Source organism: Tursiops truncatus, chromosome 14, assembly GCF_011762595.2.
Source record: "Tursiops truncatus isolate mTurTru1 chromosome 14, mTurTru1.mat.Y, whole genome shotgun sequence".
Classification (NCBI taxonomy): domain Eukaryota; kingdom Metazoa; phylum Chordata; class Mammalia; order Artiodactyla; family Delphinidae; genus Tursiops; species Tursiops truncatus.
This window is the reverse complement of record NC_047047.1, coordinates 9852254-9868961: the sequence shown is the minus strand read 5'-3', so window position 1 is coordinate 9868961 and position 16708 is coordinate 9852254. Positions and strand designations below refer to the sequence as shown.

At 39.2% G+C, this 16708-nt stretch overlaps 1 protein-coding gene across 3 annotated transcripts in view; it reads left to right on the top strand.

The window, feature by feature from the left end:
• The window catches only part of BUB1 (BUB1 mitotic checkpoint serine/threonine kinase), a 41606-nt gene that overhangs the window by 20755 nt on the left and 4143 nt on the right, over nt 1-16708 (top strand). For all 3 annotated transcript variants that reach the window (XM_019931077.3, XM_033838905.2, XM_033838904.2), the window contains exons 17-19: nt 4323-4410; nt 8805-9040; nt 10209-10352. In XM_019931077.3, coding sequence (XP_019786636.2) covers nt 4323-4410; nt 8805-9040; nt 10209-10352 — 468 coding nt within the window. The remainder of the gene's footprint in view (nt 1-4322; nt 4411-8804; nt 9041-10208; nt 10353-16708) is intronic.

Genomic DNA, 16708 nt, shown 5'->3' with positions numbered 1-16708 from the left:
TTTGGTTTTGGCATAATGTCTTTCTAAAGTCTATGTGCATTTTAAAAGTTTGATAACTTAGATTTTAGGTAGAACGGGAGAAAAATCTATAGAAGCATTTAAAGGCAAAGATACGAAGTCCAACCCATTTGTATGGGATTATAGCTTTATTTCATGTTTTACAACAAACTAAATAGCCACTACAGACAGACTTGAATGTTAAAAATATGAACATTTTATTTTCTAATTTGGTAAGAGTAACAAACAGCAAATTTTAATCCTTGATATGTATCTACAAATTTTATTACTTTAGAGATGTAGCCAAGTACTATACTCGGAAAATCATATTTAAAAATTTTTTTAGTGATCTGATAAAACTCGCAGATGGTCCTTATTTTCCCCAGACATAACATTCTCATATCAAAGATCTTTATACATATGAACTGAAGCTTAATGAATGACACAGTTATTGAATACAGATAATTATTACCTATTAAATACAATCCTGCAAAATAAATACAGGCATACCTTGTTTATTGCACTTTATTGCACTTCGCAGATACTGGATTTTTTTTAACAAATTGACGGTGTGTGGCAGCGCTGTGTCAAGCAGCCCAGTGGCACCAGTTTTCCAGCAGCATTTACTCACTTTGTGTCTGAGTCACATTTTGGTAATTCTCGCAATATTTCAAACTTTTCCTTATTGTTATATTTGTTATGGTGATCTGTTGTCAGTGGTCTTTGATGTTACTATTGTGACTGTTTTGGGGTGCCACGAACCTCACCCACGGCAGATGGTGAACTTAGTCAATGGTTGTTGTGTGTGTTCCCTGACTGCTCCACCCGCTGGTCATTCCCTGTCTTCCTCACTCTCCTCGGGCCTCTCCCCTGAGACACAACAATAGTGAAATTTAGGCCAGTTAATAACCCTACAGTGGCCTCTAAGTGTTCAAGTGAAGGGAAGAGTTGCACGTCTCTCACTTCCAACCCAAAGCTAGAAGGCGTGTCGAAAGTCCAGTTAGGCCAAAAGGTAGGCCTCTTTCACCATGTGGATGCAAAGGAAAAGTTCTTGAAGGAAATTAAACGTGCCACTCCAGTGAACATATAAATGATAAGAGAGCAAAACAGCTGTATTGCTGATACGGAGAAAGTTTGAGTGACCTGGATAGAAGATCAAAGCAGCCACAACATCCCCTGAAGCCAGAGCCAGGAAGCTGCAGAAGAAAAGTGTGAAGGTAGCAGAGGTTGGTTCGTGAGGTTTAAGGAAATAAGGCATCTCCTTATCAAAAGTGCAAGGTGAAGCAGCAAGTGCTGATGCAGAAACTGCAGCAAGTTATCCAGAAGATCTAGCTAAGATCATTAATGAAGGTGGTTATACTAAACAGCAGGTTTTCAATGTAGATGAAACAGCCTTATATTGGAAGAAGATGCCATCTAGGACTTCCATAGCCAGAGAAGAGAAGTCAAGGTCTAGCTTTAAAGCTCCAAAGGACAGGCTGATTCTCCTGTTGGGGCTAATGCAGCTGATGATTTTAAGTTGAAGCCAATGCTGTTTACCGTTCCAGAAGTCCTAGGGCCTATAAGAGCTATGCTTCATCTATTCTGGCTATTCTCTATAAATGGAGCAGCAAAACCAGATGGCAGCAAATCTGTTTACAACATGCTTTACTGAATATGTTAAGTCCACTGTTAAGGCATACTGCTCAGAAGATTCCTTCCAAAATAGTACTGCTCATTGACAATGGACCTGGTCATCCAAGAGCTCCGATGGTGATGTACAATGAGATTATTTTCATGCCTGCTAACACAACATCCATTCTGCAGCCCATGGATCAAGGAGTAATTTAGACTTTCAAGTCTTATTACTTAAGAAATACATTTCAGGGACTTTCCTGGTGGTCCAGTGGTAAAGAATCCGCCTTCCAATGCAGGGGACGCAGGTTCGATCCCTGGTCAGGGAACTAAGATCCCACGTGCTGTGGGGCAACCAAGCCCGCGCGCCTCAACTAGAGAGATGCCCATATGCCACGGCAAAGATCCTGCCTGCCACAACGAAGACCTGATGCAGCCTAAATAAAAAAAAAAAGGAAATACATTTCATAAGGCTATAGCTGCCATAGACAGTGATTCCTCTGATGAATCTGGGCAGTCAATTGAAAACCTTCTGGAAAGGATTCACCATTCTAGATGCCATTAAAAACATTTCTGATTCACAGGAAGAGGTCAAAATATCAACATTATCAGGAGTTTGGAAGAAGTTGATGCCAACCCTCATGGATGACTTTGAGGGGTTCAAGACTTCAGTGGAGGAGGTAACTGCAGATGTGGTGGAAATAGCAAGAGAACTAGAATTAGAAGTGGAGGGAAGGTGTGACTGAATTGCTGCAATTTCATGATAAAAAGTTAATGGACGAGGAGTTGCTTCTCATGGATGAGCAAAGAAAGTGGTTTCCTGAGATGGAATCTACTCCCGGTGCAGATGACAACAAAAGATATAAAATACTACATAAACTGAGTTGATAAAGCAGCGGCAGAGTTTGAGAGGATTGACTCCAATTTTGAAAGAAGTTCTACCGTGGGTAAAATGCTGTCAAACAGCATTGCGTGCTACAGAGAAATCGTTCATGAAAGGAAGAGTCAATCGATGTGGCAGACTTCACTGTTGTCTTATTTTAAGAAACTGCCACGATGACCCCAGCCTTCAGCAGCCACCAGCCTGATCAGTCAGCAGCCACCAACATCGAGGCAAGACCCTCCACCAGTCGTAAAAGATTGACTCCCTAAAGGCTCAGGTGATGGTTCGCATTTTTAGCAATTAACTTTTTTAATTGAGGTATGCACACTGTTTTTTTAGACATGATGCTATTGCACACTTAAGACTTCAGTACAGTGTAAACATAATTTCTGGGCTTCCCTGGTGGTGCAGTGGTTGAGAGTCAGCCTGCCGATGCAGGGGACACAGGTTCGTGCCCCGGTCCGGGAAGATCCCACATGCTGCAGAGCGGCTGGGCCCATGAGCCATGGCCGCTGAGCCTGTGCGTCCGGAGCCTGTGCTCCGCAACAGGAGAGTCCACAACAGTGAGAGGCCCACGTACCGCAAAAAACAAAACAAAACAAAAAAACATCTATATGCACTAGGAAACCAAAAAATTTGTGTGACTCGCTTTATCGTGATGTTCGCTTTATTGCAGTGGTCTGGATACAAACCCACGATATCTCTGAAATGTGCCTGTGCTATGAGACCTGGGACTGCTTCACCTTTTTCTGCTAATTTACTAGCCAAACACTATCACTGCTGGCGTTTTTTTTTTTTTTTTAATAGCAGTTGTTAACTGAAGGAATAGGGAAAGAACTGCAAAAGAATTTCATTCCCCTGGATGAAAGCTTATTGTAATGTGAAGTCTGAGCCTATAGGCCTAAAAGTTTTTAACTAAGGAGTAAACATTTTTTCTTACTGTACTAACCAAATATATTTCTTTCCTGAATTTTAAAGGAGGATTTAGTTGAAACTTGGACATTTGCCAAGTGCTATCACAGACTTGCTACTTTAATTCTAAAAATTTTAAAGTTGTTTCAATTTGGAAAACCTAATCTGTTTAACAGTCAAGAGTCTTTCATAAAGTCAATATTGACCTTTCTTAGTGTATTTGCCACTTTGTTTGTATAAATAGAAGCTAATGTTCTAGTACTAAAAATTGTTAGCACCTGTTCAGTGAAGCAGTATCTGATAAAATTTAATCTAGTGTAATAGTTGGCTCTATATTGTATTAGTATCACTTGGTAGAAGTAATGCTCTGTATTTCTGCCCTATCTAGTTTGTCTCTCCATAGATAGATTTCTTTTTTTAATTAAAGGGAGTGATAGTAAGTATTGCCAGGTTGCTTTCTGGTGTGAACCTCTGAGTCAGTTCAGTCAACTAAACGCTGACTAAATAAGGCAAGTTAGACTGAAAGACACCAAAATCTCCGCCCTCCACAAGCATTTCAGCCTTTTATGCTCCATGGCCTTGGCATCGGCTTCTCCTCAAACGGGGTGTGCGCACTGCCGCCCGTAACTTCCCGTGGTCTGGCCATCCTCCCGCGGTGGACCTCCTGCTCTCTGGGCTCTTTTCTCTTGAAGGACTGTATGGATTAGATGTATAAGGTTGAAACGCTCACATATAACGGTAGAATTTTTTTAAGTGATTTTTTTTTCCCCATTTTTTAAACATAGTACATTTTACCACGGAATACTATTTTGAAATTATAATGAAAGTCAGTGTAAAAAGGAATCCTGGACTTTATAACCATATAAAATCATATGTGTGTGTATAATGCCCATCTCTACTTTTCTGTATATTTCAGAAAATGTGGTAGCAGAACAGTACACCCATGTGACTTTGGATTCTTGTGAAAGAAACAAGATGGAACCCTTGAAAGAGAGAAAGTTCAGGTATTGTGTGGGTGCACGTGGTCCTGTCTCTCTCCCTTTTCATTCTAGCTTGCTTCTTAAGCTGTAATGGAATACCTCATTCCAGCCCTTCTTTAAGGGCTGCCAGAGTTTTTATCAACTCAGAGATTTAAGTCAGAAGGTACTGTCTGTACCTATAAATAAAATGACACTTGGTACATCAGGGCAGTGAGAGAAGCAGCTGGGGTATCAGAGAATCCCTGGGGAAACTGTTCCTGTGACTGACTTCCACTGATTTGGGGAGCAGAACTGCAGATGCTCTTGCCAGCCAAAGACTGACATATAAAGACTATTGCAGAACTGAGCAAACACCTAATTGCTTCTGTATACCCATTATAATTGAGAAAATCAATAACTTTTTTTTTTCTTCTTTTTGGCTGTATTGGGTCTTCGTTGCTGCGCACAGGCTTTCTCTAGTTGTGATGAGCACGGGCTACTCCTCGTTGCGGTGTGTGGCCTTCTTATTGCGGTGGCTTCTCTTGTTGCGGAGCACAGGCTATAGGCGTGTCAGTAGTTGGAGCACACGGGTTCCAGTAGTTGCAGCACATGGGCTCAGTAGTTGTGGTGCGTGGGCTCTAGGGCGAGGGGGCTTCAGTAGTTGTGGTGCTTGGGCTTAGTTGCTCCACGGCATGTGAGATCTTCCCAGACCAGGGATCAAACGCGTGTACCCTGAATTGGCAGGCAGATTCTTAACCACTGCACCACCAGGGAAGTCCTAATAACTTTCTTTTAAGAGGAAGAAGATAGAATGTTTAAGCCTCTTAGGTTCTGATGCAAAATGCAGACTTCCCATACATACACTAATGCTTTGCAGAAGTAAAATTCTGCCATATTTGAATAGTCTGGTGAATGTCATAGACGCTAAAAGTAGCTACAATCTTTTGAGTATTTATTATATTCCTGCACAGCACTTAACGCTTTTCATGTACTGCACCCTTTAACTAACCCTTATAATAACTTTAATTGTAGGAACTTTTCTTTTCCAGCATTATAGATGAGGAAACCAGATCCAGAGGGCTAAATAAAGGACCCAAAGCCATACGGCTTCTACTTTGCAGCCCTGGGATTTGAACCCCTATCTCTGATTTCAGAATCCTCGCTCTCACCACTATGCTGTACTGCTTCTTATTATCAAAAACCTCTTCTTGAACTAAGACCCCAGTAAATAAACGATTGGATTAAAGGACATGAGCAGAACTTACAAAAGAAAAATTAATGAATAAACATGTAGAAAAGGGTTAACTCACTAGAAATAAAATTAATGCAAATTAAATAGATTTTGCCTTTTAATTTAAAATTTTACTCAGTGGGCATAGTCTATTACTGCCCACCAGGAATCTTCCTTTGTGCAGCTAAACTTTTGACTCATAAGACTACCATAAACCACACTTGGCATAAGATTAATTTAGATGTATATAGGACAAAAATCACTGTTGCCAGCAGGGTAATACTGTCCAAGAAACTATTGTCTTTGACTGCATGTGACAGTTAAGCTGCAAGGAAACAAGACTCATGTGGGGAGACACCCAGGGACAGAGGCTTCCTTAGCTTCGAAACCTTCTTCCCAGGGAGTCAGTGGCTCTTGCAACACTCCATAGATTTAGTTTCCAGAGTCCCTGCCAGGGACAGGCCCATTGCGAGAATCATTATACCTGAAGCCCGAATCTGGATTCCCAGCACATGTTCATAATTCTCCCAGTCTAGATACAGCTATTTTTTATCATAAGCATTGATGACAGTGATACCTTACCTTTTAAGTTTTCAGTGGAGAAGGGGAAGAGCTAGAAAGTTAACCAAAATTCACAGTTTTGTGGAGAAGGGAAAAGGATTTTATTCATCGTTTATGCACCCACAATAATTTGGGCACTCACGTTTCTAGTAGCAATGTACATGGGTTTGGAAACACATCTGTTTTGTTGTAATATAAAATATTGGAAATATGTTCAATATCTAAGAACAAGGGAATTGTTACACTTCAGCACACATCCACTGGATTAAATGGTGTACAGCATTAAAATCCACAGTAGAACTGTGGAGAAACCCAGCAGACACCACCTTTCCCAAATAATCAGGCTAACGTCACCCGTGATGACACATGGTGATGTCATGGGAGGAGAAGGGTCACCTCTGTGATATTCTCCCCAAACCAATACTCATAGTCTAGCCAGGAGGAAAACAAGGGAAACCCAGGGCTTCCCTCGTGGCGCAGTGGTTGAGAGTCCGCCTGCCGATGCAGGGGGCGTGGGTTCGTGCCCCGGTCAGGGAGGATCCCGCATGCCGTGGAGCGGCTGGGCCTGTGAGCCGTGGCTGCTGGGCCTGTGCATCCGAAGCCCATGCTCCGCAACGGGAGAGGCCGCAGCAGTGAGAGGCCCATGTACCACAAAAAAAAAAAAAAGAAACCCAAATTGAGGGACAGTCTACAAAATAGCTGGCCAGTACTCCTCAAAACCGACAAGGTCTTAGGAAACTAGGAAAGACTAAGAAAGTGTCACAGAGAAGAGAGTAAGGAGGCTGACAACTAATGCAGCATGGTGTCCACGATTGGATCCTGGAGCAAACACGGGGCCTTGTGGAAAACCTGGCGAAATCCAAACGAGGTCTAGAGGTTAGTCAATAGTAATATGACAAAGGTTGGTTTATTGGTTTTGACAAGAGAGCCACTTTAATGTGAGGTGGTAACACTAGAGGAAATTGGTGAGGAACATATGGGAATTCTCTTTTATCTCTGTGACATTTCTTTAAATCTAAATTCCAAAATTAGTTTATTATTTTAAAAATTCATGGTAGGGAAATGCCTGTGTCAAGAAGTAAAAAAATGCAACATGATGTTGCATGAATTCATTTGTATAAAAATATATACTCGTGCATCTGTTTGTAGATATGTGGATCTAAAGGTGCAGAGAGAATATGTGTGTGGAGACGTATGTACAGTCCAAACTTGTTATTTGCATTGGTTCTTTTCTATAAAATCACTGCAAACACTGAATTAGCAAATACTGACCCATTGCTTCTAGGGGAAATACACAGTTAGGATCCTACAGGCCTGTGGTCACAACACTTTATTTAAAGACACTTATTTAGGGATTCCCTTGTGGCTCAGTGGTTAAAAATCTGCCTGCCAATGCAGGGGACACGGGTTCAAGCCCTGGTCTGGGAAGATCCCACATGCCACGGAGCAACTAAGCCTGTGCGCCACAACTACTGAGCCTGCGATCTAGAGTCCGCAAGCCACAACTACTGAGCCCACGAGCCACAACTACTGAGCTTGCATGCCACAACTACTGAAGTCCATGCATCTAGAGCCCGTGCTCCGCAACAAGAGAAGCCACCGCAGTGAGAAGCCTGCGCACCGAAACGAAGAGTAGCCCCCACTCACCGCAACTAGAGAAAGCCCATGTGCAGCAACGAGACCCAATACAGCCAAAAAGAAATAAATAAAATAAATAAATTTATATTAAAAAAACACTTATTTAATATATACTATTGATTCATTAACATTGAACTCATGGCCAACAGCACTGTAACCCATGCCTGAACAAAACTTATGCAACACATATTTTCTCCACAAGACACGTCACAGCCTTCTTGCACTTAGGAACGCCAGACAGCACTTGAGCACTGCACTTGGGGAACAGTTAAACAGCTAAATCACCAACTAAAAGCACAAAAATGCAAGAAAAAGAAACACCCCACATCGCTAACTATACTGTGAAAGGACATTGTTTACAGTATGAGCCGAAATGAGAAGGCAGAGCGTCACCTTGCTCGACCTCACCTGGGAACATAAATGTTGAGTGACTCAAATTTTTCATTGTTCTGCACGTCTTGAGATGACAGCAAAAGCACCATGAGTGTTGTTTGGGGTAACAAATAAATATTTTCATGTAGGTGAATTCACAGGTATGGAATCCTTGAGGAATGAGAATCGACTGTGTGTGTGCACGTGCGTGTGTAGAAATGTACTGGTGTTCGGTTGTTGGACTATGGCTGACATTTTCTGTTTGTTTCAGTGTTATAAAAGAAACCATTTTTGGAATAAAATCTTCAGTCCCTATTACAGTAGTGATGCTTAGAAGACAACTTGAGAAAATAAACCCTTTCCTACCAACATCTCCTACTAAAGAATATCCAATGTGTCACCTCACCTATTTAATATATTACCACGTTTTTTATTTTATTTCTATTCATATTGTACGAGCTGTGTATCTGCATATATTTGTTTGTATGAAGAAAATGCTTTAATAAACTCTTTGTGAAGCAGTTTTGAAATCTCATTCCTAGAATGAAAAGGAAACTGTTTTGTGGGATTTTTATGTGTTCAAACCCAATAAAGCTTGTAATCATGTGTGTTTATCTTGTCCCTTTAACACATCCAGTCCGATTGAAGAGAAAAGCTCAGAACCAGCGTTCCCCACAGATGTCTCTTCAGCATCCTTGCTCCGTCTGAGCCAACCTGCTGCAGCTGTGCTGACCAGCGAGGCCGAGTGGGGCCTCAAGGCCTGTAAACTCACAGACCCTGACTTTGCCCCTGCAGAGGATCCAGCAGACGCCAATGCCAGGTTCCAGGCAGAACCAATGCAGACAGGCTTGCTTGGGAATATCGACGCTCCAGGTGTGAACAGATGCTCATTCTTAATTGTTCCCTGAATAAGGACAATAACCTGTTAAAAGCTGTTCCATGAAAGAAGCTCAAAGAGCAGGGCCTTGAATGCCCTGCTGAGTTGAGTAGAACGCAAGTTCAGACAAACTTGCATGCTGTGTCACCGAGCATACAACAGTAACATACTTGAAGGACTAATTAATTTGTTTTAATTTTAAAAGGTATCAAAATAACTACTGTTGGAAAAGAGAACTGGAATTGGAGGGCCCATTATGCCAGGAGTTTAATCTAATACTGTTATCCCCATTTTACAGAAAAGTAAACAGGCTCAGGGTTAAAGGACCCCACCCCCACCCCAAGGTTACACAGAAACAATCTTAACAGTGGACAAGAGCACAGACTCTGGAGATAGACTAGCTAGATTCTAATCCTAGCTCTCTGTCTTAGGCTGTCTTGTGATCTTGGCCAAGATTATTTCAATTCTCTGTGGCCCTGTTTTCTATAAAGTGGAGGGGTTGGCAGTACCTACTTTAGGGTCTTACTGTTAGGACCAAGTGAGTTAGTAAACATCAAGGGCTCAGAAAAGTGTCCCGCATCTGCTTAGCACTAGTAAATATCAGTCATGTTGGATTGGTCTTTGATAACTGCCACTAATAGAATTTTTTATAACATTCTAAATTGGGCAGAAACTTTTTTCTTCCCTTTAGAAACGGTTTCTCTTTGTGTCTTTGTGGACCCAAAGTATATCTCATACAGACAAATTGCACGTAGGTAGTATGTGTTAAAAGGCAGCGTGTTTTATAAATAGAAGTGGAAAGCAATTTAAAGAATACATATATGATCGTGTTAGAAGTAACTAATCTCCAAGTTTGCCTTTAAGACATGTACCCATAATTGTGTTAAAGGCAAAATCTAGAATAGATGCCCTTGGTGTTAATTTCCTTTGTCCCAACTGAATATTGATTTAAGTTTGTAGATCTAAAATGACAGATAATGAACTGTGCAGAAGTACCCATTTTGACTTTTGAAAATGGTTCTTTATTAGTTGAATCAATGCTCTTTAAAGATAAGGCTTTTGAAAGCTTATTTAATGAATGTCTCCACTTGCTTTGTCTATGATTTATTTGGTAAAAGTCTTGGATACTGAATTCCTTTTCCTTTTTGTTCCTGTTCCTTTAAGACTTCACTGTTGAGAATCCCTGGGATGATGAGTTGATTGTCAAACTTTTATCCGGGCTTTCTAAACCAGTGAGTTCCTATGCAAATACTTACGAATGGCAATGTAAACTTCCAGCCATCAAGCCCAAGACTGAATTTCAACTGGGTAAGAACCATATGGGTAATAAAGCTTTAAACTCTATTTTTCTCTGTGGGAAGTTGATGTTTATTCCTCCTGGCACCGCCCTCACCCCTACCCCTCCACCCCCTCTCCCACTTCCAGTAAAAAGTTTTATCTGTAGTATTAAGATGAGAACATTTTGTTAAGGCATGACTGTAGGATTTCGATTGCTGTTGGGACTATAACTTATAAAGGGCAATTTGGCAATATCTATCAAAATTTAAAATGCATATACTTTTAGACCCAGACATCCACTTTTAAGAATTTCCTGCAGATACACTTGGATATATTCAAAGTAAGGTGTGTGTAAAGCAACAGATTGGAAACAACATAGGCATCTAAGGGGACTGCTTAAATAAATTATGCGACATCTCTACAGTAAACTACAGCTCACTCTGTGCAGCTAGGGAATGATCTCCAAAACATGCTGCTAAGTGAAAGGGCAGACTAGTGTTATATGCTGCTTTTTATTTCTTAAAAAGGGGCAAGATAATATATATTCATATTTGATAGTATTTCCAGAGAACACTTGAAGGGTACTCAAAACTAATAAAAATGGTTAATTGTTAGTGGAAGGGGAAACAGGGTAGATGTGGATAACAGTGGGAGCAAGACTTCTCATAATATACTTTACACACACACACACACACACACACACACACACACACACACACAGAGATTCCCCTATTATTAACATCTTGCATCGGTGTGGTACATTTGTTAAAGTTGATGAGCCAATATTGATACATTATTATTAACTACAGTTCATAGTTTACATTAGGATTCATTCTTTGTGTTGTACATTCTGTGGGGTTTGACAGATGTGTAATGACATGCATCTGTCATTACAGTATCATACAGAACCGTTTCAGTGCCCTAAACCCCTGCGCTTCATCTATTCATCCCTTCCTCCCTCTACCTGAAACCCTAGCAACCACTAATCTCCTACTGCCGTCCCCACATAGTTGTAATCATTACAGTATATAGACTTTTCAGATTGGCTCCTTTTGCTTAGCAATATGCATTTAAGTTTCCTCCATGTCTTTTCATGACTTGATAGCTCTTTCTTTTTCATCTCTGAGGAGTATTCCATTGTGGGAAGGTACTATAGTTTATTTATCCATTCACCTATTGAAGGATATCTTGGTTGCTTCCAAGTTTTGGCAATGATGAATAAAGCTGCTGTAAACATTCCTGTACAGTTTTTGTGTGGACGTAAGTTTTCAGTTCATTTGGGTAAGTACTAAGGAGTGTGATTGCTGGATCATATAGTTAAGGCTATGTTTACTTTTGTAAGAAACTGCCAAACTGTCTTCCAACGGGGTTTGTACCATTTTGAATTCCCACAGCAATGAATGAGAATTCTGTTGCTCCACATTCTTGTCAGCATGTGGTATTGTCAGTGTTTGGGGTTTTAGCCATTCTAGTAGATGTGCAGTGGTATTTCACTATTGTCTTTAATTTGCAATTCTTTAATTATGTATGATGGTGAACATTTTTTCATATGTTTATTTGCCATCTGAATACCTTCTTTCCTGAGATTTATGTTCAGATCGTTTGCCCATTTTTCAATCAGGTTGTTTGTTTTCTTATTAAGAGTTCATTGTATATTTTGGCTATACAGTGGTCCTTTATCAGTTGTTTTACAAAGATTTTCCCCCAGCCTCTGGCTTGTCTTTTCATTCTATTAGCTGTGTTTTTTGCGGAGTAGTTTTCAATTTTAAACAAGTCCAGTTTATCACTTTTTTCCTTTCATGGATCATGCTTTGGGTGTTGTATCCAAGAGGTCATCAGCAAACCCAAGGTCACCTAGATATTCTCCTACGTTATCTGCTAGGAATTTTGTAGATTTGTGTTATATATTCAGATCTATGAACCATTTTGAATTAACTTCTGTCAAAGGTGTAAGATCTGTGTCTAGATTCATTTTGCATGTTGATGTTCAGTTGTTCCATCACCATTTGTTGAAAAGACTATCTTTCCTGCATTGAATAGCCTTTAGTCTTTTGTCAGTGATCAATTGACTATATTTGTTTGGGTCTATTGCTGGGCTCTCTCCTCTGTTTCATTAATGTATTCGCCTATTCACCAATACCACACTGTCCTGATTTTGGTAGCTTTTATAGTAAGTCTTGATGTTGGGTAGTGTCGGTCCTCCAATTTGTTCTCCTTCAATACTGTGTTGGCTGTCTGATTCTTTTGCCTTTCCATATAAACTTTAGAATTAGTTTGTCATTATCCACAAAAATGACTTGGTGGGATTTTGCTTGGTATTGCATTGAATCTATAGATCAAGTTTGGAAGAACTTCACAATGCTGTGTCTTCCTATCTGTGTATATAGAATATCTCTCCATATATTTAGATTTTTAAATTTGTTTCATCAGAGTTTTATAGTTTTCCTCATGTAGACCTTGTACATTTTTTGTTACATTTATACTTAAATATTTCATTGGGGGGGAGTTGCTAATGTAAATTGTATTGTGTTTTTAATTTCAAATTCCACTTATTCATTTTTGGTACATGTGGCATAGAACTAACTGTTCATAGTATTCCTTTATTATCCTTTTAATGTCCATAGGATCTGTAGTGATGCCCCCTCTTTCATTTCTGGTATTAGTAATATGTGTCCTCCCTAATTTTTCTTAGTTGGCCTGGCAGAAGCTTATCAATTTCATTGATGTTTTCAAAGAACCAACCTTTTTTCCCACAGAACCAACTTTTGTTTTCATTGATTTCCTCTACTGATTTTCAGTTTTAAATTTTGTTGATTTCTACTCTGATTCTTATTTTTCCTTTTCTTCTGCTTACTTTGGATTTAATTTGCTCTTCTTTTTCCAGTTTTCTAAGGTGGAAACTAAGATTATTGATTTTAGATCTTCTTTTCTAACATATGCATTCAATGCTATAAATTTCTAATACTGCATTTTCCACATCTCACAATTTCAATAAATTATGTTTTCAAAGTGTGTTATTTAATCTCCAAGTTTTGGGGGACTTACCAGCTATCCTTCTGTTATTGATTACCAGCTTAATTCCACTGTGATCTGAGTGCATACTTTGTATGATTTCTTTCTTTCTTTTTTTTAATTTGGTGAAGTTGTGTTTTATGGCCTAGAATGTGGTCTTTCTTGGTTACTGTTCCATGTAAGCTTGAAAAGAATGTATATTCCACTGTTGTTAAATTAAGTATTTCATGAATGTCTGTTAGATCCAGTTGATTGGTGGTGGTGCTGTTCGGTTCAACCATGCCCTTAAGGATTTTCTGCCTGTTGGATCTGTCAATTGAGGGATGTAGAAATCTCCAACTATAATAGTGAATTGATTTATTCTCCTTGCAAGTCTGTCAATTTTTGCCTATTTGATGCTCTGTTCTTAGGCTCATACACATTAAGGATTGTTATGTCTTGGAGAACTGAGCCCTATATCATTATGTAATGCCTTTCTTTATCCTTGATAACTTTCCTTACTCTAAGTCTGTTCTGTGTAAAATTAATATAGCTACACCAGCTTTCTGTTGATTAATGTTAGCGTGACATATCTTTCTCCATGCCTTTACTTTTATTTTTTCTGTGTCTTTATATTTAGGGTGTGTTTCTTGTAGACAACATATAGTTGGGTCTTGTATTTTTATCTATTGTGATATAGTTGGATTAATATCTACTATATTTGTTACTGTTTTCTATTTATTGCCCTTGTTCTTCATTTCCTTTTTTGTCTTTCACTCTCTTTCTGCCTTCTCTGGTTTTAATTACTTATGTGATTCTATTTTCTCTCTTCTCTTAGCATATCAATTATACTTCTTTCTTTACTTTTTTTAGTGGTTGCCCTAGAGCTTGCAATGTACATTTACAAGTAATCCATGTCCACCTTCCAATAACACTATACTGCTTCACAAATAGCACAAGTCCCTTATAACAGAATGTTACCAATTCCTCCCTTTTCCCCCTTATGGCATTACTCTCACTCATTTCACTTACCCACAGGCTGTGCTTACTGAACACATTGTTGCTATTATTATTTTGAACAGCTATCTGTTAGATCAATTAAGAATAAAAAATAAATAAATAAAAGATTTTACTTTATCTTCATTTATTCCTTTTCCTATACTTTTCTGATCTGAGTTTCTGACCTGTATCATCTTCCTTCCCTCTGAAGAACTTCTTTTTTTCTCTTTTATTAATTTTTACAACGTTTAACATTTAAGCTTTACAGCGTTTAAGCTTTACAACGTTGTGTTAGTTTCTGCCGTACAGCAAAGTGAATCAACTATACGTATACATATTGGGTTGGCCAAAAAGTTCGTTCGGGATTTTCCATACGATGTTACGGAACGAATGAACTTTTGGGCCAACCCAATATATCCCCTCTCTTTTGGATTTCCTTCCCATTTAGGTCACCACAGAGCATTGAGTAGAATTCCCTGTGCTATATGTTAGGTTCTCATTAGTTATCTATTTTGTGCATAGTATCAATAGTGTATATATGTCAATCCCAATCTCCCAATTCATCCCACCCCCCAGAACTTCTTTTAACATTTCTTGCAAGGCAGGTTTACTGGTGACAGATTGCCTTAATTTTTGTTTGTCTAATGAAGTCTTTATTTCTTCTTCACTTTTGAGAGGGAAGAATTCTTGGTTTGTGGTTTTTTGGCTTTTTTTTTTTTCTTTCAACACTTACTCCACTCTCTTCTTGCTTGTATGGTTTCTGAAGGGAAGTCAGTGTGATTCTTATGCTTGCTCCTCTATAGGTAAGGTGGTTTTATTCCTCTGGTTTCTTTCAATATTTTCTCCTTGTCTGATTTTCTGCAGTTTGAACATGACATGCCTAGATGTAGCTTTTTGGTATTCTTCCTGCTTGGCGTTCTCTGAAATTCCCGGATCTGTGATTTGGTTTCTGTCATTGATTTTGGAAATTTCTCAGCCATCGTTACCCCAGCTATGTCTTCTGTTCTCTTTTTCTTCTTCATCCTAGTGTCCCATTACACATTTGTTACCCCTTTTGTAGTTGTCCCATAGTTCTTGAACATTCTATCTTTTTCATTTTATTTTTCTCTTTGCATTTCAGTGTTGGAAGTTTCTGTTGGCATATTTGTCAAGCTCACAGTTTCTTTTTCCAGCCACATACAGCCTATTGATGAGCCCATCAAAGATATTCTTCATTTTGTCACAGTCCTTTTTTATTTCTAGCGTTTCCTTTTGATTCTTTCTCGGGGTTTGTATTTGTCTTCTTACATTACTCTTGTATTCTTGCATTTTGTTTACCTTTTTCATTATAGCTCTTAGCATATTAATCATAATTTTTTTATTCCTGGTCTTATAATTCCAAAATCTTTTCTATATCTGTATCTGGTTCTGAAACTTGCTCTGTCTTTTCAAGCTGTGTTTTTTGTCTTTTATTATGCCTTGTAATTTTTGTTAGAAGCCAGTCCTGATATCCTGCTGAAAGGAACTGAGATAAATAGCCCTTTAGTGTAAGGTTTATGCTTATCTGGCTTGGACTTAGGCTGTGTTTACTATTTTCTGTGGCTGTAGGTATCAAAGGCTGAAATTCCCCTTTGTGTCCTTATTTGTCTCCCCTGTTGTCTTTGGGCTTCCCTAGAGACTTGTTCCTAAATAAGGTCTGAGACATCAGTTCTTTCTGTGGTGCCTCCTCTCCCCACCCCCGCTTCGGTACTGGCCTCAGTGGTAGTTTCTGCTTCTGGGCTCTGCTATTCTCTGTATTCACCTGTCTCCTCAGTTTGGGGGGCAGCAGTTCTCCCTGTGACCTCAGTTCTCTAACAGATCTAAGAGTTGTTGATTTTCAATTTGTTCAGCTTTTTCTTACTGTGAGGGTAGATTGACGACTTCCAAACTCCTTACATGCCAGCTAGAAACCAGAAAGCTACTTTTTTATATTTGATTTTAAACACATGAATTCTTTTTTTAAAAAATTAAAAATCTGTTACAACCTTACCTCTGTCATCTTTCTACCAAAACCAATAACCCCAGTGTAACTGAAAAATATCAAGACAAATCCAGCTGAGGGGCATTCTACAACTTACCAGAACAGTGCTCCTTGGAGCTGTCATGGTCATCAGAACAAAAAGTTAGAAACTGTCACAGCCTAGCAGAGTCTGAGGAGACTTGATGAATGTGTCCTAGAACATTAGGGGAAAACTAGTGAAATCTGAATAAAGTGTGGAGTTTAGTTAACAGTAACATACCAGTTTTGGTTCTTGTTTGTTACCAGTGTAACTTGGTTATGTAAAAGTTAGCAGTAGGGGAAACAGGATGCAGAACATACAGAAACTACTAGCTTCTCAACTTTTCTGTAAATCAAAAACTGTTCTAAAGTAGAAAGT